Source organism: Pristiophorus japonicus, chromosome 4 (genome assembly GCF_044704955.1).
Source record: "Pristiophorus japonicus isolate sPriJap1 chromosome 4, sPriJap1.hap1, whole genome shotgun sequence".
Lineage (NCBI taxonomy): Eukaryota > Metazoa > Chordata > Chondrichthyes > Pristiophoridae > Pristiophorus > Pristiophorus japonicus.
The window spans coordinates 277,193,819-277,212,991 of NC_091980.1; the positions used below are offsets into that span (position 1 = coordinate 277,193,819).

At 40.9% G+C, this 19,173-nt stretch overlaps 1 protein-coding gene across 1 annotated transcript; it reads right to left on the reverse strand.

Moving 5' to 3' along the window:
• Window positions 1–278: 278 nt before the first annotated feature.
• On the reverse strand, window positions 279–18,598 carry LOC139262364 (alpha-1-antitrypsin-like). The gene is made up of 4 exons (XM_070877552.1): window positions 17,965–18,598; window positions 7,928–8,195; window positions 3,503–3,650; window positions 279–467 (listed from the first exon to the last, which is right to left on the reverse strand). Exons 1-4 carry the CDS (start codon window positions 18,596–18,598, stop codon window positions 279–281), a joined length of 1,239 nt encoding a protein of 412 aa, XP_070733653.1.
• Between the last annotated feature and the right edge of the window lie 575 nt (window positions 18,599–19,173).

The window sequence follows — 19,173 nt, forward strand, 5'->3', positions numbered from 1 at the left end:
TAGCCCAGCGATCATTAGGGGAAAGTCCAGCCCAAAAAGTCTACATTTAGCCTACAATACATTTGATGCACTTGGTTATTATTGAAGAAAGCTTTATTTGATTTGAGATCACTTCATAAGATGGTTGGCACATTAATCTGCTGTAAAGAAAATTTATTAACTAATTATTCAGGCTAAACTTCAAACTATTTAAACATTAACAGCTGTTAGAAGTAACTTCATCGCTTTTGATTTATTGATGATGCATTTTTTGTGAATGAGTGGAGTTTGCACCTGTGTCAAACAGTGGGGTTCATCACTCTTCCTGCAAACAGCATACTCTTTGAGAAGTGATCACCCATTAATAGTAAGAAGGGTCTGTTAAATACATACTGAGGAGGCATTGACATTGGCATTTTTTCAACTCCGGTAATTGCTGTCGTTTCTGTTCCTTTTTCATCAACATCCAACACTATCTGATGGCTCACCTACAAGAACAAGGAACCATGAAATCTGATTAATAGAAATATCATTCCTTTTAATAGTTTAATATGCTTTTCTAACACTTTAGTTTTAAATCCGTGCTTATAATCCAGCAATTAAAAAGTCCAGTGGTTTAAAATACAATTTTATCATTCCTTAGGGCTCTACAGGCCTGCCATGCATTGGATCGTCCAATCGTACATAGAACTACATTAAGTACAGCATGCAAACTGGCCATTCGGCCCAATTGGTCCATGCTGGTGTTTATCCACACAACAGTCTCCTCTCACTCTACTTCAGTATGCAGGTGTGGCACCTGTCCAAAAAAGGGATAGGATGGATGGAACACAATGATTAATATAAGTTTATCAATTTTAGTTTTAGGAAATAGAATCTCCCTGCTTTATCACTACATCAGACTTCAGATTTTATACCCATATATTTGTTTGATCCTCCACTTTCCGACCTGACAAACTAGCCCCAGGTTGGCAGAGGAAACACTTCAAGGACACCCTCAAAGCCTCCTTGAAAAAGTGCAACATCCCCACCAACACCTGGGAATCCCTGGCCCAAGACTGCCCCCAAAGTGGAGAAAAAGCATCCTTGAAGGCGCCGAACACCTTGAGTCTCTTCACTGAGAGCATGCTGAAGCCAAACATTGCCAGCGGAAGTAGCGCCCACCCAGGGGAACCCAGGCACCCTACCCACCCACCCGTTCCTTCAACCATCACCTGCCCCACCTGTGACAGAGACTGTAGGTCCCACATCGGACTCATCAGTCACCTGAGAACTAATTTTTAGTGTGGAAGCAAGTCATCCTCAACTCCGAGGGATTGCCTAAGAAGAAGAGTAGCTCAATAATTGTGAATAACTGTTGCTTGGAAATCGGATGCCCATTGATGTTGTATCATGAATTCCAGAGTATTGTCGACTACATGGAAACAAGTGATCATGTGTATGCTTGTCACAGTTGCAACTTGTTATGTTGTGTCCACAAGTCAACCCTGATTTTGGACATGGTTTATACAGAGCCCAGCGAGGGGCAGAGTTTGAGCCCAGCGAGGGGCGGAGGTCGAGCCCAGCGAGGGCGGCATTGGAGCCCAGTAAGGGGCGGCGCAGCATTTAACAGCGGCGAGGCTGTGGCCCAAGAGCGGCACGGTATATATAACATCAGAGAGATTGTGGCCCAGGAGCGGTGCATTATTTAACAACGGAGGGGTCGTGGACCAGGAGTGGTGCAGCATTTAACAGCAGTGGGGTCAGGGCTCAGGGGAGGCACAACAGAGCTTGGTCTCTAGTCATCTTCGTCAATCCTCACCACTGGACCAAGACCTAGCTCTGTCCAGCCCGTGTGGTGGCTGATGTGCAACGGTCACCACACGTTAAAAAAATCCATGCACAGGCATCTTCCACCCTTTAAGATGTAACTCATTGGAACGCCTGTGGGCCCATCTTTCTTTGGTGTGAAGAGCATCATCCTCGTTATGAGGGACTGCCTAGTAATAGTAGGTTTTGTAAGGGGCGGGGTGTTGTGGTCTCTATGAGGGGGTCAGGTTCCCTTCTGACCAACTTGAGCGGTTTCGAATCGCTCCCCCTCCCTTGGGTTCTGTACTCTGGATTTATTTGGGGGGTGTGACAAAAGTGCAGAGAACACTGGTTTGATGCAAAGAACTTCGGTTTTATTACAGTTAAAGTAATACAGGCCTACTACTCTAGTAAGAAAATACAAGGCCAAACTTACAATCACTCTAACAAAGAACAATACAAGGAAAGGTACAAGGTCAAACTTATAATCACTCTAATAAAGTACCATACACTACACATTCAAAGGGGGTTGCAGTAAAATTATACCTCCCACCTCCCAATACCTAATTCGAGCTAGGTTAGACTCCAGGGCGGCAGAGATTTATGCTTACCAGTCCTTTTGATAGTTAATGGTAGATGGTGATGTTCTTCCTTCCTTCAGGACTTCAAGACTTCGAGGCTGGAGAAGTTAGTTTTACAACTGCCATGTTGGTTTCTCTCCTTGTCTTGATGAGGTAGTAGCGACCACCTCTCTCCCTCCCTAACCTCTGTTGAAAACAGGGGCAGTTATACGATTTCAGTGTTCTAATCTTGCCGCCCAATCTGTCCACAATGCTTTGTATAATTTGGTGGGCTTGGTTCTCCTTTGTAATATTTTGTCGGGCTTGTTAAAGTTGATATGTCTTGGGTGGGTTGATCTTCGAAAAACTGTTTCCTGATGGAAATATTAGTTTGGTAATTGCAACGTCCTTTTGTGCTTAGTCTTTCGCATACAGGCTGGATTGGGCCTCTTTGTGATGTATATGCTGAAAATGGTTTGTCCAGACCCATGTTGATGGGGAGCTATCTCTGGGTGGTAATGTCTCTTGTGGAGGAAGATTTCCAAATACTCATTCTTCTAGACAGGTTATCTCAGTCCTCACACCCAGACAGTTCCAATAATCAAGTAGGCTTCCTTTGTTCCCTAGGTCCGCCCACAGGCTTGAATTTGTCTTGTAAAAGTTCCTAACTCTATTAAAGTTCGTAGTTTCTTCCATAAGCACTTTAGGGTTCTAAACTTTTCGGTAGATAGTCCCAAATTAAATTTCCTTTCGAATGAGCCCAAACACAGTAGGGGGGGGCGCGGCGTTCTGGTGAACTTTGCTCTCTGCAGTTTATACAGACCTTCAATGTGAAAATTGTTATGTTGCTGTGTACAGAGGGACTCAGCCTACTTATAGCCAGAAAATTGATGGCTGACAGTAGCCAGAACATCTGGCAATTGCCTTTTAAGTTTCTTTTAGGCAACGCAGAGTAAAATATTTCTTGCGGTGGTACTTCAGAAAGATGACGTGCAAGAGAGAAAGATCACATAAAAACTTAAAGACATATTTTTGTCTTCCAATGATAATTTTTCAACTGTTGTGTGCAAATTTTAACATCTGTATCATTCCAATAATTTGGCCAGTGTTTCCATGATTTTTTTTTGTTAGTTTGCAAAAACAAATTCAATATTATTAGTTTTCCAGTGTATTACCTCGGATACTTTAAGTGGTTCAGATTCAGATATTCCAGTAAGGTCTGCGTTATTAGTAAACGCGTCTATAATCCCCATCGTCGTCAGTAGGCCCTTGAGCTTGTAGGATGCCTTCAACGAAAACTTTGGGAGGTGCAACTCTGCAGAACTGTTACAAACATAGTGTCAGAAAGTTTTTGCTTCTCTCGTCATTTTCTCATTTCTTATTAAGTTTTCCATTTCTTAGTTTTGTCATTTTTACCAATACATAAATTAAACCAATAAATAAAGTGATGGTATAAATTGATATGTTGGTCAATCTGGCCTTGTATATGTATTTTTTTTGTATAATTTAAAAGTTAAAGTAGAGTTTGTCTTGTGCCTAGAATCTTTATGATCGATAGATGTCAGGCAGTCTGGACTTCTGTAAATGGTCTTTGTTCTTCATCCTCAGATTGTTTTGATGTAATACAGAAACCTAGGAATGATTGGGACTTATTCTGGGAGAGGCATATTCAACTCGCAAACATGAGGCTTTAGAACTACTGGGAGAATGAGAACAAAAGAAAAAGGGATGCAACATGGAGAGTCTCTGGGAACTGTTATGATAATAGTACAGGAATGAGAGGCAGACTTGTGATGCAAAGATGTATGATACAAGAGGCAAGAGATGGTAAATATTGGCAGTCTGCGCAGAGCGGCAGTAAACAGAGTGCACTTAAACTAAGGGCTAAAAATTCAGTTTTCAGCGAAAATGGTATTTTTTCGCCAAAATTACTGTTTTCACTTTGTTATCGTTACCAGGCCGGAAATTCAATCTTTAATTTGCGAAGCGGTAAAAATTGATGTTGCATGAGGATTCGTGGTGCTAACCGCGATCCTCGCCAACTTTAAATTGAGGCTGGTACTGCTGCGAGAGGGCGGAGAAACACCAAAAAATAAATTGAAAAAGAAATTCACAAAACATTTACAAGACACTTATTTATCGAATCGCTGAAAAAGAATTAAAAACTTTATTTTAAATAAAAACGTACCTTTTTGCAGGTCTTCATACTTACCGCTGCTGGCAGGGCTGCTATGACAGGTTTATCACTGTCCGTATTCTGAGCGCAGAATATGGGTGCGGAGAGAGACAAATTTTTGGCGAAAACGCTATTTCGAGTCTTGCATGGCGGCGCTCCTCTATCCAACGGTACATGGAAAGGGCCGCCGCAAAACATCACTGAATTTCCCGCCGATCGGATTTTCGCCAAATATGGTGAAATATCGCCCAAAAAACGGTCGCAAAGTCGGCGAATTTCTAAGAGTGTTTTATTTTGGAATTTGGAAAGAGTGGGAATTCAGAGAAGCGGGGAAAGGAGTTGCTCCTTTTTGCCTACACTACTTGTAAATACTTAATTTCATTACCCATAACTTAATCTAGATCAAGTAATTAGTCAGGAAACTAAATTGTAAACTATGTTAATTAAATATAAATTTAATTGTGGGGCACTGGCACCAGTACTGGGGAAAGAGGGAGCTGTTTCTTTGGGATGCACTCCCTTAAACCTGGCTGGAACCAGTGTCGAATCGAATAACAAGGGCAGTAGACAGGGCTTTAAACTAATGAACAAGGTGGGGGGTGGGAGGATTCAGAAAAGAGTTAATTTAAAAGCAGCAAGAGAAATGTCAAGCCTCCAGAGCAGAGCAGAGTTTTGGGTAAAAATAAGCAGAGTGGGTCAGAGAGAGTAACAAAGGTATTAAGGCATCAGTGACTAATGTGATATCAGGGAAAAATAGAAAAAAGTCAAAGCTAAAGGCCCTAAATACGAATGCGTGAAGCATTCGCAACAAAATCGATGAATGAATAGTGCAGATAGAAATTAATAGGTTTGATCTAACAGCCAGTACAGAGATGTGGTTGCAAAGTGACCAAGGTTGAGAACAAAATATTTCAGGATACTTAACTTTTCGAAGAGATAGGCAAAATGGAAATGGAGGAGGTGTAGCCCTGATAATAAAGGATGGGACAAAGACAGTAAAGAGAAAGGATCTTAGGTCGTAAATCAAGAAGTAGAATCAGTTTGTGTAGAGATAAGAAACAGCAAGGGGCAGAAAACATTGGTGGGCACTGTTTATAGGCTCACAAACAGTAGTGGTAATGTAGGGCTCAGAGATGCATGTAACAAGGGTAATACAGTAATGATGGGGGACGTTAATCTACAGATAGACTTTGCAAATGAAATATACAGAAATATTGTGGAGGATGAATTCATGGAATGTACAAGATAGTTTTCTCGATCAGTATGTTGAGGAACCAATGAGGGACAGGCTATTTTAGATCTAATATTGTGAGAAAAGGCTAATTAATAACCTTTTAGTAAGTGGGTCCTTAGGGAAGAGTGATCATAATATTATAGTATAAAGAATCTTATACTAAGTTTGAAAGTGATTTAGTTAAATCAAAAACTTGGGTCTTAATCCTAAACAAACCAAACTATGTAGGTATGAGGGGCGAGTTGGCTAAGGTAGATTGGGAAATGACATTAAAAGGTATGATGGTCGACAAGCAATGGCTAGCATTCAAAGAATTAATATATCATTTACAACAAACATACATTCCTTTAAGGCACAAAAACCCCACAGGAAAAGTGATCCAACTGTAGCTAACAAGTGAAGTTAAAGATAGTATTAGATCAAAGGAAGAGGCTTCTAATGTTGCAGTAAAGAGCAGTAAGCTTGAGGATTGGGAGGATTTTAGAATTCAGCAAAGGAGGACCAAGAAATTGATAAAGAAAGGGAAAATAGGATGAGTAAACAAGCGAGAGACATAAAAACAGACTGTAAAAGCTTCTATAGGTACGAAAAAGGAAGAGTTTTGCGAAAATAAATCTGGGTTCCTTACAGGCTAAGACAGGAGAAATTATAATGGAGAATAAGGAAATGACGGAGAAATTAAACAAATACTTTGTGTCTGTCTTCAACAAGCGAAAGTCTGACCACCTTCCCTTGACATTCCTTGGCATTACCATCACCGAATACCTCACCATCAACATCCTGGGGGGTCACCATTGACCAGAAACATAATTGGACCAGCCGCATAAATACTGTGGCAACAAGAACAGGTCAGAGGCTAGGTATTCTGTGGTGATTGTCTCACCTCCTAACTCCAGAAATCCTTTCCACCATCTACAATGCACAAGTTAGGAGTGTGATGCAATACTGTCCACTTGCCTGGATGAGTGCAGTTCCATCAACACTCAAGAAGCTTGACACCATCCAGGCCAAAGCAGCCCATTTGATTGAAACCCCATACACCACCTCCAACATTCAATCGCTCCATCACCAGTACACCATGGCTGCAGTGTGTACCATCTACAAGATGCACTGCAGCAACTTGCCAAGGCTTCTTCGGCAGCACCATGACCTCTACCACCTAAAAGGACAAGGGAAACAGGCACTTAGGAACACCAGCATCTGCAAGTTCCCTTCCAAGTTACACACCATCCTTACTTGTCGCTGGGTCAAAATCCTGGAACTCCCTCCCTAACAGCACTGTGGGAGTACCTTATAAGAACATAAGAACAAAAGAATTAGGAACAGGAGTAGGCCATCTAGCCCCTCAAGCCTGCTCCGCCATTCAACAAGATCATGGCTGATCTGGCCGTGGACTCAGCTCCACTTACCCGCCCGCTCCCCGTAACCCTTAATTCCCTTATTGGTTAAAAATCTATCTATCTGTGACTTGAATACATTCAATGAGCTAGCCTCAACTACTTCCTTGGGCAGAGAATTCCACAGATTCACAACCCTCTGGGAGAAGAAATTCCTTCTCAACTCGGTTTTAAATTGGCTCCCCCGTATTTTGAGGCTGTGCCCCCTAGTTCTAGTCTCCCTGACCAGTGGAAACAACCTCTCTGCCTCTATCTTGTCTATCCCTTTCATTATTTTAAATGTTTCTATAAGATCACCCCTCATCCTTCTGAACTCCAATGAGTAAAGACCCAGTCTACTTCACCACAAGGATTGCAATGGTTCAAGAAGGTGGCTCGCCACCATCTTCTCAAGGGCAATTAAGGATGGGCAATAAACACTGGCCTTGCTAACGACATCCCGGAATGAATAAAACATTTTTTACTGCCATTGTCCTTCTAGGTGATGGAGGTCATGGCTTTGTGAGGTGTCACTAAATAAGCCTTGGCGAGTTGCTGCAGTACATGCTGTAGATAGTACACAATGATGCCACGGTTCATCAGCGAGGGAGGGAATGGATGTTTAGGTTAGTGGCTGAGTTGCCTGGGAACACTCAGGCCGTGCAATCTAAAGGACGTTGATGACTAAAGTAGCATTATCTGTAAACCAATGATTTTTTTCCCCCCTTCTGTAAGCTGTATTGAGCACTCCATCTCTGTGCAGCTGAAAAAGTCAATTATATCTAACTTGATATAACCTATGTGATGAACATACCTATTCTGTAAATAAAATAAGTTTTGGAAAATGTAATAGTTCAGAATACGTTCCGTTTCCGCCAATTTTCCCGGGTCTGGTAGAATCAGTATCAGGGAAGAAAATCCTTTATATGGAACTATAATCACAGAACTAGAAAGTTGCTGATCATAGCCATTCTTATACATCCCCGTCCTCTTCATCATTTGAACTTTTACTGTTGTTGTGTCATCTACATGAAAGTCAGCTTCTGAAGTGTCCTGAGGATCAAAAGGTTGCACGCATGTACCTACAAGAATCAAATAGAGTTAATGAGACCCTACAATGAGCTAAATCATATGAACATACTGTTATATATGTAAACTTGTATTTACTCTGTACAGCCACCAGAGGGCTCATCTACTGGAGTCCCAAGGGATCCCATAATCCCTTGGGAACACAGGTATTTAAGGAGACCTCACAGGTTGAAGAGGCACTCTGGAGACCTGCAAATAAAAGACTAAGGTCACACTTTACTTTGAGCTCACGGTGTTCAGTCTGACTCTTTCTCCATACATAACACATACAACATAATTTCTTACCTTCACTAAATAAAAAAAGGAGTTCAATCTCCTCTGTACACTATGTTTAGTACACTCATTAAAACATTCATATTAACTTTGCTGTTGCAACTGTTTTAGTGGAGTGGTCAACAGAATGTCAACAGGAAATGATTATCACATTAACCAGTGTACTAATTATAATCTGCCAAGGGATTTAACCCTCAGTCTGTGCAAGTGTAGAATAATTCCCCACTTTCTATCGACATGGATTTTGCTTGTAACAATCACAAAGGAAGGAAATTAACTCCATAGAAATTTCAAAAAGAATTCATGGCCAATTACTAAAACTAAACTGATCTCTTATTTGTTATTTATCTATGATGGTGATAAGTCCCCGAGTTTAAAGATAATCTTTTCCACTCAGATCTTGTTGCATGGAGCTCTAGCCATGCCCTGAGAAAGTGGGTCAGTGGATGCCCTGCACTCAGGCTTGAAGGGTTGCAAAATTTGTGGGAGAACCCCCCCGCCCCCATGTTTGAACTTATTGGAAAGGAAATTTAATTTGGAACTATCTACCAGAAAGTTTGAGATCCTAAAGTGCACATGGAAGAAACGACGAACTTTAATCGAATTTGGGATTTTACAAGGCAGGTTTGGTCTGTGTGGGCAGGGCTAAGAACTAAAGGAACTATCCTTCAAAGAAGCCAGTTTGAGTATTGAAGCTGTCTGGGTTATTGAAGCTAAAGCAAATTGTCTGGAGACTTGTGGATACTCGAAAACTCTTCTCCCCAGGAGACATTAGCATAGCAACAATTAACCCAGAGATAGCTAACCATCATCCTGATCTGGAAAACCATTCCAGCACATACATAATAACAATGGCACATCCAGCCCGCATGAAAAACCCAAGCACAGACAGACACTGCAAACACTAAAGCTAATATTTCCATCAAGAAAACAGATTTAAAAGATCAACACATCCGAGACAGATTAACATTTAATGGGCTCGCCAAAATGTGACAAAGAAATATCAAGCCCGCCAAAATTAAACAAAGAATCCGGGCTGATTTGGCACCAAGATTAGAACAGAGCCAAAGGTATAACTGGGCCCTGCTTTAACAAAGGACACGCTTATGCTAGGCAATGCTTTGGTATGCTATGCTATGCATCAGATCAAGAAGGGAGAAAGACCACCGCAGCAGTTTTAACTAGCTTCTCCAGCCTCAACATGCAGAGAGGATGTTTCCACTGATGGGGGAGACTAGAACTAGAGGGCATAATCTTGGAATAAGGGACCGCCCATTTAAAACAGAGATGAGGAGAAATTTCTTCTCTCAGAGGGTTTAAATCTGTGGAATTCGCTGCCTCAGAGAGCTGCGGAAGCTGGGACATTGAATAAATTTAAGACAGGAATAGACAGTTTCTTAAACAATAAGGGGATAAGGGGTTACAGGGAGCGGCGGGGAAGTGGAGCTGAGTCCATGATCAGATCAGCCATGATCTTATTGAATGGCGGAGCAGGCTCTAGAGGCTAGATGGCCGACTCCTGCTCCTATTTATTATGTTCTTATGTTCCCGAGTCTGTAGAAACTTCATATAGATCCGGGGAGGCCGTGATTTCTGGGCCAATATTTTTACAATTTAAAAAGATACCTCTCATATTTTCTTGAACATATTCTCGCTAACCTTTGCTTTTCCTTTCCTTCTGAAAGTCTATCATAACATATGAGTCATAAAATCTGTAACTGAGCAGAATAGACGAGAGTATTGACTCTCTACCTGTATTGCTACTAATTGATTCAGAGTTAATATTCTCAAAATGTGAACAATCTCAAAGAATTACTGTAAATTCGTGTGTATAGGTCACACTGTTGTATAAGTCACATCCATTATTTTACATCTCCCTGCAGGGTGTCCATTAACTCACAGCAGTATGTAAAGCAGGCCCCGAAGTTGACAGGAGATACAAGCCTGTACAAAGGCATGATGAATGTACAACCTTACAGCCAATTTAAAGCCAATCGTTTTGTTCACCCCCATTTCCCCAAAGCATGGATTTGAACAAAAAACCTCCTTCTGTAGGAGAACTGGCGAGTTTCAGTGTGATGCCAAGCTCTGTACAGACCCAACATTTGGTATCAAGTGGAGGCATTAATTTCCACTCAGCTGATGTCAGTGAAGAGCTGGTGTGAAAGAACAAACATTGTCATCCCGTTTCCTTCCTCAATGGAATGGAATTCATCCGATAATGGAATGCCAGCTGAATGTTGCTGTGTTCTACAATTCTGGTTCACATCTTTGATTTTTTCTGGGTTTTGTATTTATATAATAATTATTGATAAAACTCGGAAACTAGCAGTGGGGGTTACTCAGCCAGTGGTATGAGGGGCGAGGGTTAAGTAACATAGTTGAAAGTTGATTTATAAAATATCCTGGATAGTTGCTGATATTGATCAGGACGGGGTTCTCTTTTGAGGTAGAATGAGAAATGTTGTGCTCTATCTGACCTCAGATTGCTTCATGATGCCACTGGGTGTAAAAACCAAAATAGCAAAATATTCCGTTCCTCAGCATTGACAACCTTGCACCTTTACGCCAAACCTTTGAAATGAACAAGAGTGCTAACATTTTTTCAGATCCCATAACAACTATTCTCGGCCTTTTGAAGCCAAACTACCACTGACTAGCAAATATTGCTGAATGATAGGCAGATTTGTGCTGTAGACATGCACCTACTAAGAATGGCCAAATTCATTTCACTGTGGATCTTCACACTCAATGGACAGGTGAGACAGTCATCATAACTCCACTTTGTCAATTTTAAAGAGGTGTCAATGGTAAACTCCACTTTATGTTAAATATGTGCTTCATGACTTCCCATTTTAGGGAACTCACAAGGTCTGGGTGACTCAAAGCAATAATAATCCAATACCACAATATCATCTGAAGGACTACTTCTTATAATATAATTTTAATTATATCAAGAAAATATTTATCTGTAATGAAACAGTAAATAATTTGTGAATTTCATGTCAGTGTTGAGCAAATAATTAACTTTATTTCAATTGATAAAATTAATATGTCTCTATCTCACCTCAGTGTTTGTATATTAGCAAATTTCCTGAGAGGAATACTCTGATGAAAAATAATTACTGAAGATCAATCTTTTAAACATCTAATTAAATTAATTTAACCCTTCCAAAAATCTCATCCATGCAACTTAATGTATCTTAAATTTCTTTTGTATTGTCAATTGCCAAATTTATCTGTAATGTTTGAAGAGATTTTAGAATTTCTCTTTGTGTTACCCTTATTTCCTTTATCATGACTTGGCTGTCACACAATGGGCTGGATTTTTGGATTTTGGGGTTTTTGGGCGAAAATGTAAGTGATGCGTGAAAATTACCATTTTCGCTGCGTTATCAATTTTAAGTTGAACTTTTGGCACTTGGGGTCTGCGCCAGGCGCAAAGGGAGGCATTGCACAATTACTTGTGGTGCAAAACGAGATCCTCACCAAATTTAGTGCAGGGTCGGGAACGCTGTGAGAGAGGCCTTGGCAGGGGGGAAAAAAATTCCAAAAACATTCAAAAAACCTTACCAAGACCCTTACCTAATAAATTGCTACAAAAACATTTAAAAATAAAAACTTTAACTTTGTCTTTTTTGCAGGTTTTCTAACTTACCGCTGCTGGCAGGGCTGCACTGACAGGTTTTATCTGTCGCTGTTCTGGGCGCGGTGTACGGATTGGGAGAGTGCCGAAACTCGGACGGTAATGCAACCCACGTCATTACACGTCTGGCACAAGTCTTTCCGGCGGAATTTCCCATCGCCATTGCCATTGCAAACAAGGAGCCGAGGATCGTGCCTGGGTTTGGCGACTTGGTTTTCACCATGGAGGGTCAAAACGCGGCGAAAACCAGGTCACAAACCTCTAGAAAATCCAGCCCAATATTTCCATCATGCCTTGGTATAAGCTGTAACAAACATACTTATCATTATAATTATCGGCTTTGGCCCTAGCCTCGTTGTTCCCCTTCCCACATAGATTACCTTGCATCCTCCATATTCCGCCAGTCTGTGATCCTGGACCGGTCCCTCCCCCACCAGTGGTCAACTTTTATCCCTCAACCAATCTGTCCAAAAACAGATTAGTTGGTCATTTATCTCATTGCTGTTCATGGCGCCTTGCTGTGAGCAAAATGGCTGCTGCTTTCGCCTATAAAATAACAGTAACTATAATTCTAAAGTAATTCATTGGCTCTGAAGTGCTTTGAATCATCCTGAGAACGTGAAAGGCAGGGCATAAATGCAAGTTAACTCTTTGTTTGAACCTTCCTCCAGCAGACAACCCATCGACTTGGATGTCTGGCTACACCCGTTCTCCACTGAAACTGTGACCTAAATGAAATAAAAGCAAAAGAAAGAAACAGAGAGGAGTAGAAGAGCATAGTTTGAGAAAAGAGAAAGAAGCAGTGAAAGATAAGAGCAGAGACAGAGCAGTAGAAGAGATCAATCGATCCGCGGCTAACTAAAGAAATTAGATTGATAGAAGAAGCTTATAATGTTGTGAAGAATAGCAGTAACCCTGAGGATTGGGAGAGTTTCAGAAACCAGCAAAGGATGATCAGAAAATTGCTAAAAAGGGAAAAAGTAGAATATGATAGAAAACTATCAAGAAGTATAAAAACAGATTGTAAGAGGATGTAAAAGGGAAGAGAGTAGCAGAAGTAAGCTTTGATCCCTCAGAGGCTGAGACAGGAGAAATTATTATGGGGAATAAGGAAAAGGCAGAAATGTTAAACAAATATTTTATATCTGTCTTCACAGTAGAAGGCACAAAAACCAGACCAAAAATGGTGGAGTCTAATGAGGGTGAGGAACTTAACATAATTGATGGGGCAAAATTGGGTTAGGAGACTTCCTGCGGACAAATGCCTCTGGTTAAAAAAACTTTAACGAAAATACCTGGTAGTCCCGGAAGAACGCTCCGAGGCCTAAATTTGCAGTCCAGCGTACGGGATCATGTCTTCCAAGATCGTATGTGTATCCTGGGATCACGTATGCCTGGACCACCAATCACAATGTATTATTCTCATTCATAGTAATGGGAGCTCCGAGCTCCCATTACTGTGAACAAGAATACCCCTAAAATTAAATAAAATACAAACATGAATTAAAAAAAACACTTCACTTTTTTTAAATTAATAGAAATTGCATTAAATTAAATGTTTTAGAGAAATATTTATTTTTTTGAAATTAAAAAAAATGTTTTATTAGTCTTAAAAATAAACTTACCTTAATAGACAGGGTTTTTAATATAAAATAAGTAGTAACATTAAATTTTCCTATGTTTTAAAACTGTTACGCTGGTAAAAGTAGGCTTTTACCAGGCGTAAGAGTTTGAAGGACATTCGCTGGGCAAGAGTTGGGCGAATGTCATTCTCCCGTGGATACAAAAGCCGGTTCTCGGCGCATGAAAATTCCGCACCAAGAACTGGCATTTGCGAGGCCTATTCGGGTGCGTGTGCACATCGTATGCACCCAGAGAGGACTCAATTTTCAGGCCAATATAAATAACAAAAAAGTATTAGATAAACTAATGGGACGGAAAGCCAACAAGTCCCCTGGACCTGATGGCCTACAACCCTAGAATTCTTAAAGAGATGGCTGCAGAGATAGTGATGCATTGGTTTTGATCTTCCAAAATTTACTAGATTCTAGAAAGGTCACAATGGATTGGAAGATAGCAAATGTAACACCGCTATTCAAAAAAGAGGGAGAGATTAAGTGAGTGGGCAGTGAGATGGCAGATGGAGTATAATATGGGGAAATGTGAGGTTATTCACTTTGGTAGGAAGAATAGAAAAACAGAATATGTTTTAAATGATGAGTAACTTTTAAATGTTGGTGTTCAGAGAGATTTGGGTGTCCTCATGCAAGCAACGCAGAAAGCTAGTTTGCAGATACAGCAAACAATAAGGAAGGCAAATGGCATGTTGTCCTTCATTGCAAGGGAGTATAAGAGTAAGGAAGTTTTGCTACAATTGTACAGGGCTTTGGTAAGACCACACCTGGGGTACTGTGCACAGTTTTGGTCTCCTTATCTAAGGAAGGATATACTTACCTTGGAGGCATTACAATGAAGGTTCACTGGATTGATTTATGGGTTGAGAGGGCTGGCCTATGATGAGAGATTGTGTAGAATGGCCCTGTGCTCTCTGGAATTTAGAAGAATGAGAGGTGATTTCATTGAAATGTACAAAATTCTGAAGGGAATTGACAGTGTAGATGCTGAGAGGTTGTTTCCGCTGGCTGGAGTGTCTACAACTCGGGGGCATCATCTCAGGATAAGGGGTAGACCAATTAAGACTGAGATGAAGAAGAATTTCTTCACTCAGAGGGTTGTGAATCTTTGGAATTCTCTGCCCCAGAGGTCAGTCGATGTTGAGTCTTTGTATATATTCAAGGCTGAGATACAAGGGATGTGGAGATCGGATGTGAAAGTGGAGTTGAGGTCGATGATCACAGCAATTATCTTTTTGAATGGTGGAGCAGGCTCAAGGGGCCATATGGCCTACTCCTACTCCTTTTTCTTATGTTCTTATGTTCTTAGGAGAAGCGAGATGGGGAGAGAAAGAACAGCTCAAGCGGTGACAGAGAGACAGGCAGACAGAAGCAGAATAACAAGATCAGAGAGTGAAATTGAACACAAGTGAGATAGAGAAAAGCAGAAGATGGAACAGAAAGAAGTAGGAAAGGAGCTAATGAGAAAGAAGCAGAACACAATATAAAGAGACAGATGCAACATGAAGATGACAGAGACAGCTAGGAGAAAGACTTCTTCGACTTACACAATAATGAGAGATTTGCCAATATGGAGCCAGACTTTCATCCCTCAAACAAGTCAACTAAAAACAAAACATATAGCATCATTGTTTTTAAGATATCTAAATAAATTAATTGTTTTCTAGATTAATATCTCATCAATACACCTTAATGTAGCTTAAGTTTCCTCTGTATAACCAATCGTCCAAAATACCGCATTATAAAACCAATTGTCTACCTCCAAAGAACTTAACTTGAAGAAATCATTAAGAAATTGTCCTACTCAAGGTGCAGAAGCTATGGGCCCAAGTTTCCGCCCCCTGTAAAAACAGGTGCGCCGACTTTCTAGAAAAAAAACAGTGCCGAAAACTTACCTTGTAATTCTCTGAGTTTCTCAGGACGTCTTCGGGCTCAGCGCAGCGTAGCACAAGGGGTGGGGGGGGCGGAGCCAGGTCCCGGCACTGAAAACAGTGCCGGGACCTCTGCACATGCACGCTAGAGTGTACACGCATGTGCAGTAGCTCCTCGCAGTCCGAATCTGTGCAGGCTGTGTGGGAGGGGCCCGAAGCATGCCGTCCCTAGCCCTGACCGAATGGGCTCCCCGCCGCGACCTGCGGGAACAGTGCCTGCCTTATCTGAAGGAGTTCTTTGCTGCCTACAAGTCGATGCAGAATAGACAGAACGGACTGCAGGTCAGCAAGCCTCTCCTGAACGCCGTGCGGCAGCGGAGTGAGTTCACGGTCATGGCAAAGCGAATTGGCAAAAATTTGAGTAACGCAATCTCCAAACTGGAAAAGCTGACCATATTGGCGAAGAGGAAATCGCTGTTCGACGACAAAGCGATTGAAATCGATCAGTTGACGTACATCATCAAACAGGATATAAACAGCCTGAACAAGCAGATTACATAACTGCAAGATTTCGTCAGGGCCAAGGGCAGTCAGAATGGCCGACACTTGCAGACGCATTCCAACATCATCGCAGTCTCACTGCAGTCCAAACTGGCCTCCATGTCCAACGATTAACAGAGCTTTCTCTGAAGGGTAATTGAATGCAATCCTGGAAGTTCTGTAATTCTGATTTTCCACAAATTTAATTGTGTCCCTGTTTCTTTCAGAAAAGAAAAAAAACTTTCATCCCATCAGACCAGGCTGCAATTCTCTTCCCATTAACCTACTAAAGACACAATGACAACTAGAGACTGGAAAGGGTGCTCCAGGGTTGGGGGATCTCTCAGACATTCCTTTTTTCCTCTCTGCAAAGAAAAGGTTGACCACTCCTGTGGGTCTTGGCTTTCGTCGGGAACTCACTGCCTGAGCCAGTCACAGAATCAAACCCACATCCCACCACTCTTGCGGTGCAGTAGTTTACATCTCTAACCTTTGCAACTTGCTGAGCCCCAGGAGGTTTCTTCAGCTGGAAGTACTATAAAGAACATAAAGTATGGATTGAGAAAGGCTCATTTGAATTATCAAGCCGACACCATCCTGAATCCATACCTTATTATTGTATCATGGAACAAGAAGGAAGTCAGTGAGCATTTATTTACACAAAGAGTAATGACGTTGTGGAAGAAGTTGCTTGAGAGAGAGAGAGAGAGAGCAATGAGTTTAAGGTAAGTTTCTGGAGAGAAACTGATTGAAGGGTATGGGGAAAAGCTGGGTTCCTGGGGTTAAGATTATTTAAAATGGGCTTGTTCCTAAACACGTGTCTGTTCTCCCCCACCCCATGGAGTTGTGTGTTTTTGCATTAATTTCTGAAGAAGCTTTCTCACAGTGGCTCAGCCATTTGGGGGGGTTTACAATGACAAAGCTAAAAATGTATTGTTGTGCAGACAGCTTCAAATAATTTGATAAACTATACAAAAATCACTTGAGAGTGTAAAGATCCTGTGTTACTGGATGTTTTAAAGTACTTTATGCAGCTTTTATCTCCACCGAAGTGTTGCGTGTAGATTTGTGTTACTTTACCTTGGATTCTGTAAAAGCAATCAATATGGTAAAGGAGGGGCCGTTCTGAAGCACGTCTGATTTAGCAATGCATGAAGCAGTAAGCTTGTAATCCAAGATGTACGTTCGGAGGAACTGGCTGAGATAGTCGGTTGTGATTAGGCATGTCAACAGTTAATTAGCAAATTTACTACATCAAAAAATAGTTATGGTGTGGGATGGTGTAATCATTTTTAAAACATTATAGTGATTGATTTATTGGTTGATTTACTGATTTATTTATCATTTATTATTGATGATGGCTTTTTATTTGTAAAAGTGAAGTGTTTAATGCTAAAGTTCCCTGCCCCCCACCCGCCCCCCGCTCCAACTCCCCCATCTCTCGTTCCCTGCGCCCAATTTCTCAAGTGTAGGCAAGGTTTTTCTGAACGTACAAAAATCTACACTTACTCCATTCTAAGTTAGTTTGGAGTAAGTTTTTGTTGCCTAAACTTGCAAAACAGGCGTAAGTGGCTGGACACGCCCCCTTTTGAAAAAAATCTGTTCTAAAATGAAACTATTCTAACTCACTAGAACTGGAGCAAACTAAATGCCGAGAATTACAATTTCTAAGTTGCTCCATTCTCAACTAGTTGCTCCAAAAAAATAGGAGCAGCTCAGGCCGAAACTTGAGCCCAATATCTTCCCTTCTTTCAAATGCTTTAAGATATGTGTGTATAACTTTAAAAAGATTTCTTACCTTTGAACAAGACATAATTGAGAAGAATCATCACTGTATCATGATCAAGCTCTTTAATAAAGTCTTGAATTTTGCCATCCGTTTGATTTCTCACATAAGTGTTGATTTGTTCTTTTGCTTTCTCTGGCTCTGTGAAATTAACACTGGTTGTCTCTACCTTGTAAAATTGCCTTGTATACTCAAGGAATTTCTTTTTCAAATGTAATCCCTGCTGGACGTTTAGAGAGTTCCCCATCATCAAATGCAGTTCATTACTTTCACTGGTTAGCCGCTCCAGGAGGTATTTGAACGTCACATGCATTCCTGCAACATCATTCTCTGTCATATTGTTGTACCCCATAACTTGCTGAAGCTGATTGAGAGTGTTATGTTTTGCACCCAGAGACAGTATGGCGAGAGTGGCAGAGATGCTTATTGGAGAGACCAAAATATTTTGAGAAGTCGAGTTTGGTTGAGAGGCAACCTGTTTATAGAAACGCAAGGCAAAATCCATATTTGCATCTGAAAATCTGTTTGGTGACATTGGTATAGTCAGATTGTTTACGTAAAGTACAGCAAGTTCTCCAAAATATTGGGCTTTTCCACTGTGGAGCACAGTGACCAGTATCAAAGCAACAGGGATCAGTTTCTCCATCTTGAACCTGCAAAGCAAAGAACATACTTGTATTGCTGTGTTTTGAGATTGTTCAAATTCTGACCAGCCTTCATCTGAATTACACTTACATTCTGTAGAACCTCATTAATGAATCTTTATTACATCCCATGAGCTACCTGAGTCTAAAGAAGTTTGAATATTGCTAATTTAAATTCTAGAACAAATCAATTTACTCAGAGTTTTACTTAAATTCTGATCATAATTTCAGAGATCGACCTAAAATGAAGCAGCCTGTTGGTATTTTAGCTTTCTCCCTGGTCAGGTATCGTCCTTGGTGTTTAATGTCAATTTATACCGTAGCAAATGCAAACAGATGAGTTACTCATTAATCAGACCTTCAGTCTAGCAGTTATCATTACTACATAATGGTGTTTACCATTCTTTCAACTTTGTGCTTAGACAAATATGGTTAAAAGGATTTTGTCACATCAGTTTCATGTATTACATTTTGCATTGAGAAAAGGTGCATGTTGGTCCATTTTCCCCCTCTTTTATTATAGACTGACGTCCCCGAAACAGCGTTGTTCTAAATAAATTGTAAGTCATTTATTACC